The 17382-nt window shown below is 37.3% G+C and overlaps 2 protein-coding genes across 2 annotated transcripts; one reads left to right on the forward strand and one right to left on the reverse strand.

The window, feature by feature from the left end:
* Positions 1-1197: 1197 nt before the first annotated feature.
* On the forward strand, positions 1198-3768 carry LOC113352873 (potassium channel AKT1-like). The gene is made up of 2 exons (XM_026596632.1): positions 1198-3297; positions 3328-3768. Exons 1-2 carry the CDS (start codon positions 1198-1200, stop codon positions 3766-3768), a joined length of 2541 nt encoding a protein of 846 aa, XP_026452417.1.
* A 152-nt stretch (positions 3769-3920) lies between these two features.
* On the reverse strand, positions 3921-8113 carry LOC113350555 (phospholipase D alpha 1-like). The gene is made up of 4 exons (XM_026594705.1): positions 7888-8113; positions 7539-7654; positions 4953-6852; positions 3921-4592 (listed from the first exon to the last, which is right to left on the reverse strand). The coding sequence occupies exons 2-4, from the start codon at positions 7644-7646 to the stop codon at positions 4159-4161; spliced, it is 2442 nt and encodes an 813-aa protein (XP_026450490.1). The 5' UTR covers positions 7647-7654; positions 7888-8113; the 3' UTR covers positions 3921-4158.
* Between the last annotated feature and the right edge of the window lie 9269 nt (positions 8114-17382).

Raw genomic sequence — 17382 nt, forward strand, 5'->3', positions numbered from 1 at the left:
AAAGAAAAATCAAGAAAATAGGATTCCATAATTAAAGTGTGAGTCGCTGACTAAGGGGGTCGAACCCTTGAAAGCCACGCGGTCTACCACTGAGTTAAGTCGTCTCTGACAGCCCGAATTAAGAGAATACCAAATAGAAGCATGCAGCAGATGAAATCTTGGCGATACCGCTAGGTTGTTTGCTCAGTGTATACATTGAATTGCAAATGCATTATTTAAGGGAAAAAGACAATGGCGTGAAATTTATCCGTAATCAAGGTCTAGGAGGAGCCACTTGTGTGAGTGATAGACGTGTGGGGAGAGCAAGGGGACTCCATTCTTATATCGATGGTTATGCTGAACTTTAAGGATTTGCTATTTAATTTCGAAACCATCCCACTAGTAAAAAAATACAAAATTGGTTACAAAGGTCAAAATCAATAATTCCCGGGTGAAAAAGATTTGTACATTTTGATATTGTTTAAATGGACAAAAATTAAAAAGATATTGTTCAAATGGACAAAAATTTAAAAAACATAGCCGGGATGTCACCAGTTTCATCCTACCCATTTTCAAGTATTTTTTCTTATTTTTAATTTATATCATGATGCATCCGGTTTCATCCTTGCTATTCTTTAAGTTTATGCCGCGATGAATCCAGTTTCATCCTTGCCTTTTTTTTGTGTCCATTTCTCCCATATTAATTTTTACTCGTCCATTTGAACCATGTTTTCAATTTTTTTAGACAAATAACCCATTTTCCGTAAAAAAAATAACTTTCTTTGAGCCTATCAACTTTAGAAACAACCGTCTGCAAAGAGATTAAAGAATTCTTGAACGATATGCATTTGGTAACTAAATGAATAATATTTGGGTTATGCATTCAAAGAACAGATCTGACAGTTTATGCTCATTATACACTCGTGCACACGGTCGCACTGGTTATAGTGACGCCTTTCCACCGGTTTCGAGTATTAGAATACCGCGTAAAAAAGTCAGCTATTTATAAGGAATACGCTAATTGAGCAACTTGGTTGCCAGGCCCTCGTGCTCTTTTACGAACGGCCAGGCCGGTGTCCCACTAGCATTAGGATTCCGGGATCAGATCCGGGATGAGATCAAACACCATATAGATTAAGCAGGTGAAGCTCTTATAAATAAATCGCAAGAGAAGGAAAAAACAAAAAAAAAAAGTTGCAGAGAAATAAAGAATCAACAATGGAGAGGTTTCTTGGGGTTAAAAATTACTTCTGTGGAGCAGAACACATGTCAATGGATGGAAGCAGCCATTCTGGATTAGTTGGTGGCGCTAGGAGGAGTTATCCTAGAGTCATAAAGAGATCAGTAATTTCACCTGATGATCGGAAGTACAAAATCTGGCAGAACTTTCTCCTTCTGCTAGTTGTTTACACGGCACTGGTGGCTCCTTTCCAATATGGTTTTCTTTTCAAACCAGTTGGAGGACTGGAGATCGCAGATATTGTTATCGACGGAATTTTCTTGATAGATATTTTCATCACCTTCTTTGTTGGCTACCGCGACAGAAAATCTTACGTATTCGTTGACAACCATTGGGAAATCGCTTGGAGGTACGCAACATCTTGGTTAATATTCGATGTCATAGCTGCGATTCCCGTTCAGCTTTTTGCTCAGCAGTATGCGTTATTTAGCATCATGCTTCGTCTCTGGCGTCTTCATAGAGTGTGCTCTTTGTTTTCTGCAATGGAGAAAGATATCAGGTTTAACTACTTTTGGGTGAGGTGTGTCAGGCTTTTCTGTCTGACAATATTCTACGTTCACTGTGCTGCATGTGTTTATTATACTATCGCTGCACGTAGCAGCCACCCAGAACGAACGTGGCTTGGTGACTTGCTTGATGAAAGTCTGGGAGTTCGATATGTTACATCGATTTATTGGTCTGTTACCACTTTCACGTCTGTTGGTTATGGTGATTTGCATCCCGTGACTTGCATGGAGATGCTAGTGGCCGTACTATACATGCTTTGCAACCTCGGATACCAAGCCTATCTGATAGGAAATATGACTTATATGGTCGTCCATATGACAGCACGTACTAGTAAATTTAGGGATACAATTGAAGCTGCTTCCAGTTTTGCAAATAGGAACCATCTCCCGGAAAGCTTACAAGATCAGATGCTTTCCAGTTTGTGTTTGAAGTACAAAACTGACTCAGAAGGGTTGCAGCAGCAAGAAACTCTGGAAGCCCTGCCTAAAACCATCCGCTCAAGCATATTACATTTTCGCTTCGATAATCTGGTCGATAAGGTGTATTTGTTCCAAGGGGTATCAAAAGACTTCCTTTTCCAGCTAGTCTCAGAGATGAAACACGAGTTTTTCCCACCGAAAGAAGATGTTATATTACAGAATGAAACGCCCACGGACTTCTATATACTGGTTTCAGGCACAGTAGAGCTAACGGTATGCAATAATGGGACAGAACAGGTTATAGGAGAGCTAAGGAGTGGAGATATTTTTGGTGAGATTGGTGTGCTTTGCTACAGGCCACAGCTCTTCCAAGTGCGCACTAAAAAATTGTGTCAGCTGCTGCGGCTAAACCGTACTGCATTCATGAACATTACCCAGGCGAATGTTGGTGATGGGACTATAATTATGAACAATCTCCTGCAGCACTTGAAAGAGGATGATGACCCGATCATGCAAAAAGTTTTGATTGACACAGAGAAGATGCTAGCTCATGGTAAACTGGACCTTCCGCTATCTCTATGTTTTGCAGCTCGTAGAGGTGATGATCTTTTGTTGCATCAATTACTAAAGAAAGGTGAAGACCCAAATGAAACTGACAACAGCGGCCGCACGGCTCTGCATTTAGCTGCAGCTAAAGGAAGTAAGGATTGTGTTGTTCTTTTACTAGATTATCAAGCCGATCCAAATAGCAGAGATTCAGAAGGAAATGTCCCTCTTTGGGAAGCAATAGTTGGGAAACATGATTCAGTGGTTAAGATGTTGATAGACAATGGTGGGAACCTATCATCAGGAGACATTGGTCGATTAGCATGCACTGCCGTAGAACAAAATAGTCAAGATTTGCTTCAGAAAATATTAGAAAACGGTGGAGATGTGAAAGTCCCAAAGAGCGATGGGACAACGGCGCTTCATGTAGCCGTTTGCGATGGGAATATTGATTTAGTCAGGTTTCTCCTGGAACAAGGATGTGATATTGATAAAGCTGATGTCCATGGATGGACACCAAGAAAATTAGCTGATCAACAAGCTCATGAAGAGATTAAGTTGCTCTTTCGATCCAAGCAAGAACCAAAACAGCAGCCAGCAGTTTCAGTTGATCCAAAAACGCTATCATCATACAAGAGTGAACCTACAATTACACATCCAGCACCAAATGATGCAGACATGGAGGTTTTGTGGAGAGGTAACGGCCAACACAGAAGAACTAGCCATTTTCACAAGTCAATATTTGGGATCATGTCTACTGCCCATGCAGCTGGTGAGAGAAGCAAAAGCGATGATTATTCACAAAAAGATCTTGGAATGCCTGCTCGAAATTTACCCGAGCTGTTTCCTGCTAGAGTAACAATTACTTGCCCGGAGTTGAGCCAAACCAGAGGAAAACTTGTGTGTTTGCCAAAGTCTCTGGAAGAACTAATTGGAATTGGTACTACAAAATTTGGATTTTCAGCTAGTAAAATTTTGACCAAAGATGAAGCTGAAATTGATGATATAAGACTGATTAGAGATGGCGATCATCTTCTCCTTGTTAGTGATACTTGGCCTGCTGGATCAGATGCATAAAATTTTGGAACTTCATGTACATTAACTTACCTGTATGTAGCTAACTTATATCTAGTTTAAATCAAACAAGGAATTTTTATTAAAACTTACTACTATTGTATCCTCTACTAGTCAGTCCAGCTGCCCTGGAAACTAGGTAGCTTGAAATGGCAGTATAGTTTTAACACATTTATAAACACAGAATTTCATTACTAAAACAGATGAGAAAATACAGCTTATAAGCAAACAGACCTGTGACCACACATGGCAGAATTTATAAAATAAACAATCTATGATCATAAACCCTAAAACACTCAAAAGTTACAGGCAAGAGATTTTTATTGATACTACCATTATACCACTAGTGTATGATATAAGAGTACGATTAGTAGAGAGAAAGAAGGATAGAACCTATGTTGTGAGAATAGGAGGAAGGTAATCAGACTTGCCACCAAGTACTCTAGCTTTAGTGTCGGGGAAGAACTCATGACCGGGCAACTCAGTAACATCTCCATTTTCAGTGATTCCAATTGGGTACCTAAGGAGGTGTCCAGGTAGATCACGTTCAAGAGAATCACTCGAGTAAAGATCCCAGTATTTATCAGCGATCCTGTTCACCTTTTGCACACATTCCTCGCTGTTAGGATGGAGGAAAACTTCATCGAGCATGCCAAGATGTTCATACCATAATGCCATACGGAATCCGTGGATTTGACCCGTTGCTGGTTCTCTGTGAGCTAGGTGATGAGGTTGGTAACCTCCCATGGCAATTTCAGAATCCCTTGCACCATTCATTGATCTCTCATTGATGTTAGCTGATCCAATGATTATGTATTCATCGTCAACTGTAAAAGCAGGCAAAATAAATCCAACATGAGTATTTAGTTTCCGGCATGATTGAACTACAACATCAAAGCACAAGTTCCATTTTTTTGACTAACATGTAAGACAGGGGTTGGGACACCTCAGCAATGGCAATGACACCTAGTTTACAGAGTTTTCTAAACATGTTAACTGTTAAGACTTGGGAAGAACATTGGAGTCTTGACTCCTGATTTAGACCAAACTATGTACGTCTAGAGTTACCAGATCAAGTTGTAAATTAACATTTAAACCACTAATCTATATTCCCAATCTAAGAAGAAAGATTTCAGAAGATGCTAATTCAAGCTAATAAACGAAATCACTAAAGCCGTCATACGTACCTATCATCATCTTGGTGTGAACGTAGATCATGAATCGTCGAGCCGCCTGAGCTCTACTATAATCCGTATCAGGGTCTGGAGTTTCTGATGGTACATACTCTCCTTCTTTCTTCACCTCTCGATTACCGAGACAGAAGAATGTCAAGTAGTCCCTAGGGTCAGCAACAAGCCCTTTAGCTTTAAGAGCTTGAGTGATGTCAGCGTACATCATGTCCCAAGTCCTCCTCTGCCAATCTAATATCGCCTGAACTGATGCACTCTCTGGGATACCCTCTGGCCACATCGGAACAACGACATAGACAGTAAACCTCTCACCAGCTTCAATCTTGCTAACAATTTTTAGTGAGAGTTCCTTGGGAATAAGATGCAGAGCGTTTATTTCCTCAGGCTTAATGCCATCTGCTTTCCAACCGTATGAACTTCCGAGGAAATACTGATTTTCTATGTAAATGAAGTCCTTTGCTCTTCGAATGGCATTAATATAAGCATCCTGAATGCTGCGGTCGATGATGTTGTCTTTTCCACTAACAAGCCCAGCTTTGGCTGCATCCTCAGGTGAATCAGGGAATCCAAAAGCAGCCCCACCATCAATGGATCTGAACAACTGAACGTTCCATGATTCTGGGTCTTCAGAGAACGTAACGGGGGAGGGAGGAATAATAATCTCAGAAAGCTCTCTCAAGTTGACAAGAATGTCTTTCCCACCCTGTTTCCTCCACCTCTGTTCAAAATTGAAAAGGACATCCCAAGCAATGGGTCCTTCTAAACAGGAGTGGATATCATGCCAAGGCTCCCTGGGCCCACCTTTAGTAATTGCACCACCAGTGAAGTTAGGTTGATGGAAATCATCATGATGGGCAGTATCCAAGGTTCTAAAAAGAGAATGGAACTGAGTATCATATCTTCCATCGCAGAGATCAATACCCCCAACAAAACTCACAATTCTCCTCTGTTGTGATCCTTCACTGGGCATTGCACTATCCGTGACAACAATCTTCTGGTGATGAGTGAACATAGTTGAGATCTGTAAATCCTGAATGAAGCTGCCTCCATCATCAGGATTACGGGGACACAAGACACAGTTCACCTGTGTACCTTGGAAGTAATTAAAAGTGTCTTCGTCATGGGTAGCCATCAATCCATCTTTTTTCAATAAACCCACAGAGGTTCTGTCATCCCATACAAGCATAAGGACCCTAACACCTTCATCAGCCTTTTTCTTAAGCAACTCTCCAAGAGTGATGTCCCCACCAGGTTTTTGCCTTCTCGAGTCCCTTATCAAAACGACTTCAGTGTACACAGACCACCCAGTAATGTAAATCATGTGTTTCGCATTACTGATTGCATCAAATATATCCTCCCAACATCTGGCAGGCTCGTAAATCTTTCCTCCAGCAAGAGGGATTTTGGGAATAAAGTTATCTGGGACGTGAGCATCTTGATATAGAGAAACTTTGCATCCTGTTCTCTGGGTGAAGAATGTGTAAGGAACTCCAGGAAATTTGGCGCTTCTAATTCCCCGAGCCCAATTCTTGTCTTGACCAACATCAAAATATTGCAGCTTCACGTGGATCTTACAACCACCTTGCACAGGATTACGCTCCTGATCTACCACCTCGACCCATTCATCCACTTCTTCCCCACTTAGAACTTTGTCAATAGGAACATAAGCTCTTCCAATCAGAGTTGCTCCAATGGGATTATCATCTTTGACAGTGAAGATGACATTAGCAGCCATATGGGCACAGTAGATGTGAAAAGACTCATACCACTTAGGGTTGACAGGTTCATCTTTTATGATTCTGGTCCTTCCAACTCTAGCCTTATCGAGATCAACTGAGGCATAAAGCATACTAGCTCCTTTGCCAAATCCAACTGTCTCCTCGATGTTTTCCACAAGCTACAAGAAGAAATTTCAGACTTCACATCAACGAAAAATAATGGGAAATTATTATACAATATACAGCTACAGTGTCTTGGGAAGTAGCATACAGTGTCTCAAAGTTTCAGAAAGAGAATGAAGCTAACTGTAGGGAGGTTCACATAAATTTCAATAAGACCACGTTAAGAGAACAAAACTAATACTTCAGTAGCTCACTAATGTTGCATAGAAAGGAATACTGGCCAGAGACCACCTTATAACACCCTTAAAAAAATTTACTATAGACAGTAACTAAGTACAGAAAGTAACTTGAACCATGGTGAGCACGAAAACTACATATAATTATATTTTGCCTAGCGAGTTCAGCATATAATGTGCCTAATTACCTTCGCTTCCACTGACATTCACACATTTCATCAATGATTAAACACAATAATAGCAAGGGTAAAAATAAAGCAATTATCACTAAAAAATAGTCAAACCTACAACCAAAAAATCAGATCCATTACTCTCTAATTCAACCTACAAAAATCACAGATCATGCCCAAATTTCACCAGAAAAACAAAACTTAAGAACTGAAAATCGAACTCTCCCTACACGCTTTCAAAATTCCATTCATACAGATAAGATCCAAACATACATTAAAAAATCCAACACAAAAATGCTTACAAATCTTCACATCATAATCAAATCAGCAATTTACCTTCCTAAAGAACTTAGGAGCACCACCAGTTTTCCTATCAGGATGAGAAATTGAATTTGCTTCAAAGATCGTAACATGTAGAGTTCCATGGAGTAAAATCTGCGCCATTTTTTAACCTACACAATCAAAAATCAAAAAAAAAAAATCGAAGTCAAACTCTAATCATACAACAATGATCTCAGACCATTAAATTACCTAAAAATGGGAAAATTAAAATGATCAGATTTTCCTGTCATTCCTGAATTTACTAAAAATAACTCCATAAATTCAGCACAAACAAAAATCTAGTGAAATTTCAGAACTTAGATGTATAGCTACAGAGAGAGAGAGGGGTCTGAACTGAACTTACAGAGAAGAGCGGAGATCTGGAGATTTACAGAGAGACGAGAGAAATGAGGATGAGGTCTGATCCTGATCGGAATCGGGATCTTTATATGGATGAGATGTGCTGAGAAATGGGAAGGACTCTGCAAAGACGCGCCAATGAGAGAAAAAAAATTGGGAAGAAAAGTAGTAATTATTAACTTAAAGAGCTTTAAAAGCCGCCCCTGTAAAATAGAACGCGGAGAAATGAACGTGGGGGTTTATGGGCAGACGGCTTTGGAACCGGAATGAGTTTGGAACCAAGATCTATAAATTATTGAAAAATGTGACACTGTAATTTATCCAAAAAAAGTACTTGAACAGAATTCTTTGTCTAAAAAAAATAAATATATATTCTATTCACAAGGGATTTTTGGCAAGAGAAAGATTCTGATTCTAACATCTGTTGTAGATGGACGCTATTAGATGATGAAGCCAACAGCTCTTTGGTCTTCTTCCATCTTAGAAGCGAAATAGAAGAAGAAAAAGAAAATCAAAAGCAAAATAAGAGAGAAATAAGTAGAGAAAAAGATCAAGAAATGGGGAAAGGAAGGAGGAGACCAAGGACATTGGTACTCCACTTCACTACTCCTTTCCTATTTTTCGACCCAACGTGTACTTGGTAGCTGAAATATTTTTAGTGTTGCGTACATAATTTTTTGCAAAGGTCGATATCATGAAGACCTTCTTCTACGCTTCAAGAACTCTCAACCCTAGTGAGTGGTGACATACCTCTCAAGACAGCCGCAACTCAACTGCTTGCTTTAGATTTTTTGCTTTCATAGATTGGGAGGGTGTAGTTATGAGTTTTGTTGGCTGTTATGCCTTTGGTTTCGAATTAAAGTGCGTTATATCAGTACGTATCTTACCTGGTCTTCGGGGGCCTCTTTGTTCCGACCTTGCTACAGCTAGTCCAACAGGGGCTAGTCTAAAATTTGGACAATAGGTGTCACAATTTTAACGGTAAAAAGGACAATGATTCTAGCATTGGGATTGGTAGTGGGGTGAAGATGAGAATGATCAAAGGTCTGGATTAATTGTCATATATCTGGACTATGTTAGTTGTCAAAGTTATAGACTTTTCCCTCTTCGTTTTTGGGTACTTTCTTGACATGAGTGGCAAAACTTATATCCCACTGCCGATATCTTTTTTGGTAAGATAAAATTTCATTTCAGAATGAGATTATAAATCTAAAAGAAAAGCAGGTTTCTTATCTATCCATTCGCCCATCACATTATTTCCCCTACAATATTTAGCCGTTTTATAGTCAATGGAGATTAATAATGTTCTATTGATGTAATCTATTCTTGAAAAAACAAAATGGTTCGAAGCAAATTAACAGTCATTTAAAATAGTTTGATTAAACCACAATTGGTGATTATTGTTCAAATAAGTGTTTCCATTTTTTGCATCACTGCGAACGTAGAAGTTGGTAATGCTTTTATTTTCCATTTGTTTGATTCCTTCTAGTGTGCCAATGTATTCTGCCTCTTCTGCTGATCTGGCTACTCCATTGATGATTTGCATCCTTCAAAAAATTTTATGTCATATCAATAATACAAGACCAAAGCCTACTTCATTAGTATTTGTATCATAACTGGTATCACACCAAAGAATATCACATGTGTCGGGTAGACCACAGTTGTCGGGAGTCTGAATAAGTGCAGGAGATCTGACTGGTTGAGCATTAGACCTAGGCATACAGTGATCTATATCTGCAATAGGTTTCAAAGCATGATTAGCAGTGTTCATCCGTGACACAGTTTTATTTTGAAAGATTTTGAAGCATCTATCTCTCCATGTACTCCATGATGTAACAAATATTGATTGCTTGATAGCTCCGCTATTGTTACTCTTCAACCAGTTTCTTATTGGTGAAATTGACTCATCTTCAGCAGTAACATAGTGATCAAAAGGAGTGTTTGGCCAAACAGTTTTGGCATATGGGCAATGCAAGATATTCTGTTGTTTCAATTGAGTTGCTACCATAGAAGTAACAAGGATCAGTTTGGTCAATATACTGCAAGAGTCTAGCACTAATAAGTAGAATGTTTTCGATACATTTCCACATAATGGTTGTATTTTAGGAAGAATAGGGAAACTCCAAAGGGCTTTGTAAGTAGGTTGATTATGATGGGGATTTTGCAAGGAACTTAGCTCACCAGAGAGAGCTTTATAGGCAGTTTTTACTGAAAAGTCGCCAGTTTTTGCTCCAATCTGTCGTTTCCAATAAGAGAAATTCTTATATTATAATGATCTTGTGAGCATTCTCACTAGTGAAAAACCTATTAATGAGTTCCACATTCCATGTCCTAGTATAAGGGTCAAGAAACCAGCCACTAACATATTAGGATTCTGATAACCATTGCAAGGGGAGATGATGCATTTGATATCCAGCATTCCTTGCTATAATCAAGATGAGTCATGTGGTTTCCTAGCATGCAAAGGATGACAATTTTTGAAATATTTGCATTTCAAGATTTTGACCCATAACTCATTCGGGAATGAATTAGAGTCCACGCGCCAATCAATTTATATCAACAACCGAAGGTTGGATTATCTAATTAATTGAACTACACACAACCTGTGATATTTCAATTATACAAAAATATAATGCGGAAAAGAAATAACACAGACACCAGAAATTTTGTTAACGAGGAAACTGCAAACGCAAAAAAAAAACGGAACCTAGTCCAGATTTGAACACCACATTGTATTAAGCCGCTACAGACTCTAGCCTACTACAAGTTAATTTCGGACTTGAATGTAGTTGAGCCCTAACCAATCTCACACTGATTAAGGTACAGTCGCGTTCCTTACGCCTCTGAATCCCAGTAGGAGTCTACGCACTTGATTACCTTAGCTGATCTCACCCACAACTAAGAGTTGCTACGACCCAAAGTCGAAGACTTGATAAACAAATCTGTCTCACACAGAAAAGTCTATTGAATAGATAAATTTGTCTTCCACAGAAATACCTACGAGTTTTTTGTTTCGTCTTTTGATAAATCAAGGTCAATAGGAACCAATTGATACACCAAACCTATATTCCCGAAGAACAACCTAGTAATATCAATCACCTCATGAAACCTTAATCGTATGGTAGTGAAACAATATATTGTGGAATCATAAACGATGAGACGAAGATGTTTGTGACTACTTTTTATCTTACCTATCGGAGATTAAATCTCGAGGAAATCTTAGAGACGATAGTACTCAATACGATGGAACAAAGTAAGATCAGAACACGCAACTACAGAGGAAATAGTTGGGTCTGGCTTCAGAATCCCAATGACGTCTTTAAGTCGTTAACCTATAATGGTTTTAGAAAACCTAGATTAAAGGAGAATCGAATCTAGTCGAAACTAGTATCACACATGAGGTATGGGGATTAGGTTTCCCAGTTGCCAGAGTTCTCCCTTATGTATCCTTCAAATCAAGGTTTGCAATAAATGCTACTTTGGTAATAAAGCATTTAATATTCACTGTTAGATGAAAACCTGATTAGATTCAAGCTAATATCTTTCAACCGTTAAATCGAACTTAGCTTGTTACACACAAATGAAATGTGCCTTCATTTAGATATGGGTAACCGTACCTAAACGTGTAAACTTGGTTGGCTCAACAATAATTAACCGAAGTTAGCCATATGAACACTTTCATATCAATCACAACTAGTGCAAATGACTCAAATGAAACTAGTTCTAGAGTTGTTCAATTGTTTATATTCTTATAGAAGTATACAAGACACAATTGAAGCAAGATCGACTTTGATTTACTCGAATCAATTCATGAACATTATAGCCACGGTTTGCAAAATATTGCATTCCTTATTATATAAATGTATTTATTCATGAACAAATCGATTTTAGAACTTAACCCACTCAAGTAAGCAAACAGGTACGCATACCTAAGTAGACATACTTGGTCTGGGTTCGCTAGTATGCGAAGGGTACGTATATTGTCATGCACAACCAAACTCAGTTGAATTCCCGGACTTGAAGTGTGAAGTCGGTACGCATACGGGTATGCATACTAAGTTCCCGGACTTCAACCATCAAACCAGTACGCATACAGGTATGCATACTATGGTTCTCGGGCTTGGAATAACTTGCAACAGTTAGGATACAAGTATACATACTGTGTTATATCCAATCAATGGCTAATTGTTCTAAACTCCATTTTAATCATTGAAACATTCTTGGAAGATGAGAATAGTTGTCTCATACAAACTATTAGCTTCAAAGAAATTTTCAAGTGATCAATAGATCAATACGAAACATTCCGAGTCTATATCAAATGACTGTCTCACACAAATCATGTAAGAAGTTACCAGTCGATTTTCACATGATCATCTTTTGACTTTCATCAAGAATAAAAGATGAAATTGGTTAAAGCGAAAGCTTACCAACACATATTTCGAGAAATATGTAAGCGAGTTAAACTCAGCTCGAAATATCAAATGTGTATAATATAAATTCTATATAACTATACGACTTTTGTCTCCTGTTGAATGAGGATTAATTCAATGAAATTTTGTTTCCTTCAAAAAAAAAAAGATAGAATAGAAATAGACTTCTGAGTGATAGATGAGTTCAAGTCTCCATATACCTTTTGTTGATGAAGTTCCACAAGCTCCCCTTAATAGTTCTTCGTCTTCAATCGATGAACACCGTGAAGTCTAAAGATCAACTACACATTTTATCCTAATCCGAGACATAGCTATAAGTAGACTAGAAATCAAGACTTATAGTTTTGACAACTAAACTTGACAAACAAGCTTGATATAGCAACGCTTACGAGTTCGACCGAGCATTGCTCTAACAATCTTCCCCTTTGTCAATTTTAGTGAAAAAACTATAAATACATATGGATTACAAATTAAATAAACTTTGTAGCTTCTCATCCAAATGCTTGATTTCCTTGGTTCTTCAACATTACTCGAAGTCTTCGTCACTTCCAAGTACTCCAGTGATTCTGAACGTGTTCAACTCAGCATCATAGTTGTTGAAGATCTGTAGCCATAATAATAAGAAAACCATTGTTCTCAATTATTGTTATACAATGTCATAGTATTATTACACAATATCAAAGTTCAATTGTATCACAACTTTGACACTAATACTACGACGATATGTATCATTCCCCCTTAGTCAATACTTCATATCACATGAAAACCACTCCCCTTTACATAATGATATGTTTTACCATATGTATTTTTAGTGTGAACTACACAATAATTCTCCCCCTTTTGTCAATATAAATTGGCAAAGGTACGAAAACTAGCAAGATCATAATGAAATTCTCATTAGAGATACTTCATGACTAAAAGAGAACATATCAACTTTGTTTCGATGATTTCACATAGTTGAAACTTAGTGTATTCATCAAGGAGTTTATAAAGATACAAGAAAACTCCTACAATATTCCACTGCTGCACTCCCCACAAAGATTTGGCAATTAAGCACAAGTTCAATAACAACTCTCTCCCATAAAATGTCATTCCCGAAAGAACAACAAGAGCGACCTTACTTTCACAAGAAAAGAAGGATTTCTTTGGACATTAACAAATTACATGAAACATGAATTTGTATCCAGAAAACTCAATTAAATTAACCACAAGAGAACCCATGATTAATTTAATCGGAAATGCTCAACATAAGAGAACTTACGGAGTCGTACAATACTTTCACATAGAAGTGGATCAGGGAAAGATCAATACTGCGGAATATTCAAAGAATCATTCTATTTTTCATCAATATTTGCACAATTCTACCATAGACTTAATCTTTGTTATCAAAATTTCATTGTATCTTCCATCAATATTTACATAATGACATAATAGACTTAACTTTTGACATATATGGGACAATCATAGTTCACGGATCGTAAACACACATATCCCATAACATTTTTTACAATGTATAAAACCAATAAGATTAATATTGCAAAATCATCTTCCAAATAAACTTTAGAATTTAAATAAATAAATCTAAAAACATTGCAAGATGAAAATTGTTGGCAATAGCAATGTGTAATCACAATATAGGCTATTCCAAACCCTAGTTATCCTTCTTAAAATACAAGAATAAATTCTCATAAGAAGTTTCCTAGACATTGTAGAGCTTTCTCAGGGAATCTACTAAGAATTTCTTCTAATATTAAAGAACTCATTGATTACGGGATCATTTAATTCTTCCAAATCTTCAGAAATATCAGTTAACTCACTAAGTTCTCTTTTTAGTTCACACAGGGTGTTCTTTTTCAGAGATAACATTTGTTCATAGTGAGTTATCCTTTCCAAAGAGAACATGATTTGAGATTTGAAATTATTTCTTTTGCCGATGAAATCCTTCACCATAGCCCTAAAGTTATTATAATCTAGACAAATAGACAAAAAAAAAAGTTAGAGGAAGAACCCTTTTCATAGTTTGTAGATTTCTCATTTTTCTTCCTTGAGGGTTCACAAAGATACACATTAACTGCTTCTACTGCATCCCTTTTTGTAGTTCATCTAGTTACAGGAGTCATGAAACTGTATCTTTCAAAGAGAAAGGAGTGAAGAGCATTTTGATCACAAATGAATATAAATAGCATACCGGATAAGTAAACCCTAAAAAAAAAACTTTGACAAAGTCTTCATGGTTCACGATCCATTATTTATTTTTGATATGAAAATATTCAATTGCAAATCTTAAACTTCCAAGGATAAAAAATTAATAACTATACAAGATTTGAGCAACCTTGATGCAAACATCACTATAGTTAAATAGTGATGGAGTGAGCATAATGCTCACATCTTGTGTCACCTGGTGACTTATCAAGTTTTGTTGCATAAACAGTTTTCTTACCTCGTCTGACTGTGGATCTCTTAGACTTATTCTTGTTTTCAGGAGTTCCCTGTTGATTACCCAAAACCAGATTCATCCTTTGCATGTCATTCTGAATTTTGGCAATTTGTTTGTTGTTCCTCTTGAATTTCCAACACTTAATTTGAACATGACTTGCATTTCCACAAAACATACACTTCAGAGATGAATTTCCGTTTTGCAGATTTGACTCCTGTTTATCACAACTTTTAATATCCACAGTTCCAGAACCGGCCGGAACAAAGGAATTATTTGTGCTCATAGTTTTGCTTTTGAACCCTAAACCATTTGTGTTTCCAATTTTGTTAGAGCTTCCAGATAACTTTTGAAGGTCACACTTAAGAGTATTAATCTCTTTTTTTTTTAAATATAGCGTTTTGGTGAATTCATCATTAAGACAGTCGATCTCAAGATTTTTCACCTGAAGTGATGATTCAAGTTTCTTCAACTTCATTTTTAGTTGAAGATTTTCTTGGTGAATTTCTTCACTTTTATCCAAGAATTCAAAAATCTCAATGTCAGACTCGCATTTTGAATCAGAATCTGAGATAGTAGAAGTTTCTGCGGCGAACGCTGAAATTTTTATGCAAACTTCGGAAGTATGCAAATTGACCAACTGAATTGATTTCCTTTGTATTGAATCATCTAAAGCATCAGAGATAGAGAGAGACATTCCTCAGACCTCTTGCTTCTTCTCACAATATCCTTGATCTTTTGTAAAATCAATGACCTGTCAGGATCAATATTGTCACGCCCCAAATACTAAACCTGCTTAGATAATTATAATAATATAGCCTAAACCTGAAGTAACAGAATCTTGATCTTCGAACTTAAGGAACATAATCGCATAAAATAAAACAAAACTAATTTCCAAACACTCTGATACTTAATAGATGAAAACTCTCATATGATACGATTATATTAATGTGTTGTTTTACAAATAAACAAAGAATACATATATATATAAAAGATCCATAAACGTTCTTAATCTGCTAAAGTTTCAAACTACGAAACGATTATCTCCATGCGCGCCATCTCTTCTGAAAACTGAAACTGAAGTGGGAACAAGTGAGCACATCATCCCAAAAGGGGGCTCAGTGGTTATCATTATAATATTCAAGTAATCACTAACATGCATCAGAATTCTACTAAAAAAAACGATAAATATCTTTTACACGCAACATAGAGCAGAAGATTGCTTCAATTCAAATCCCCAGATATTATGTCCATAGTGGTAATATCCATGAAAGATCCACCTCTGTATGGATCTACGAGAAGATAATTAAACAACCTAAACATATGTTATCCCAACCTCGTCTCACTCAATGGAGGAGAAGATGCTAGAAATAACTCCAGTCTGAAATGATAGTATGAATCCAGGTACCGTAAGATATTATCATGGAATGCGTACAACTCATAAAACCCAATGCCGCCATTTAAGTCTAGAATGTAATAATACTTTGATTACTATGATCTGACCCCGCACAGCAGGTTCACGAAAGGCCCAATCATTATTCGTAAACCGAAGTCACCGAATAATAACCATATCCAATCATGAACCTAGAATTTCTTCCTAAGTCAAGATCATAGTAACCCAGTCATACCACTAAGACTGCACAATCAAGTATAATATGCACATGAGTGACTTCCCCAAATAAAATAATATATATAATAATCAACCGGGATAAAGCCGGACTACTAGATAATAATCAACCGGGGTAAAGCCGGACTACTATCTTAAGACAATAAAATGTAATCATATTTATCCGCGGTAAAGCCGGGGTACTAGGTAATATTCAAACAACGTAGCATTGCCTTACTAAACTTAGTCAAAAGCTATGGGGAAACACAGACACTCTTCGCGGGGAAACCACCCAACACATATTACACAACATACCCATTAAATTACAAACAATATGCTTACAGAAATTAAATACTCATCATGCTCGCAGATAACATAAACTTAATGATTACAAGAAGGTTGCAGAGTTCCCACCTGAATTGATGACAAGCCATGCCTGCCTAGAGATCCACGATCCATGGTTCATCGTTGTTAATAAAGACTAACGGTTAATCACAAAATCACTCAAAGAGATTAGCCAAAAGGCTCACACAAGGCTGATGAGTGCCAAATATTGTATATATTTATCCCTTTTTGTTGGCATTTTAACTCATCTTTTGTGCATTAATTCTACATTTTATCCCATATTCTGTATTTTCATTGTTTTCAAGAATAAATATTTTTCTTACTTAATTTTGCATTTTTAGGTAATAAATAAAGTCTGGATAACTCGCGGAGCGGAAAAGAGCTGAAGAGTGGTGAAAAGCCGGAAGAAATTACGCAAGGAAGCCGCAAAGAATGGAGCGCACGTCCAAAAAGCTAGGAATGGGCTCAAGAAGGAAGAATTGTTCTTAAAGAAGATATGGGCTTGGCATACCCAAGGCCCAAAACCCTTACCCACACCCATTTTCTATATCCATACCCGCCTCCATTCTCAGCCGTTAGATTGGATCCATCTCATCATCCAACGGTCACTTCTTTGCATGCGCATCAAATCTCGATACTTCCGCTTAACACTTCAACACCTAACCCCATCTAGAGCCGTTAACT

Source organism: Papaver somniferum, chromosome 2 (genome assembly GCF_003573695.1).
Source record: "Papaver somniferum cultivar HN1 chromosome 2, ASM357369v1, whole genome shotgun sequence".
In the NCBI taxonomy this organism is placed as follows: Eukaryota; Viridiplantae; Streptophyta; class Magnoliopsida; order Ranunculales; family Papaveraceae; genus Papaver; species Papaver somniferum.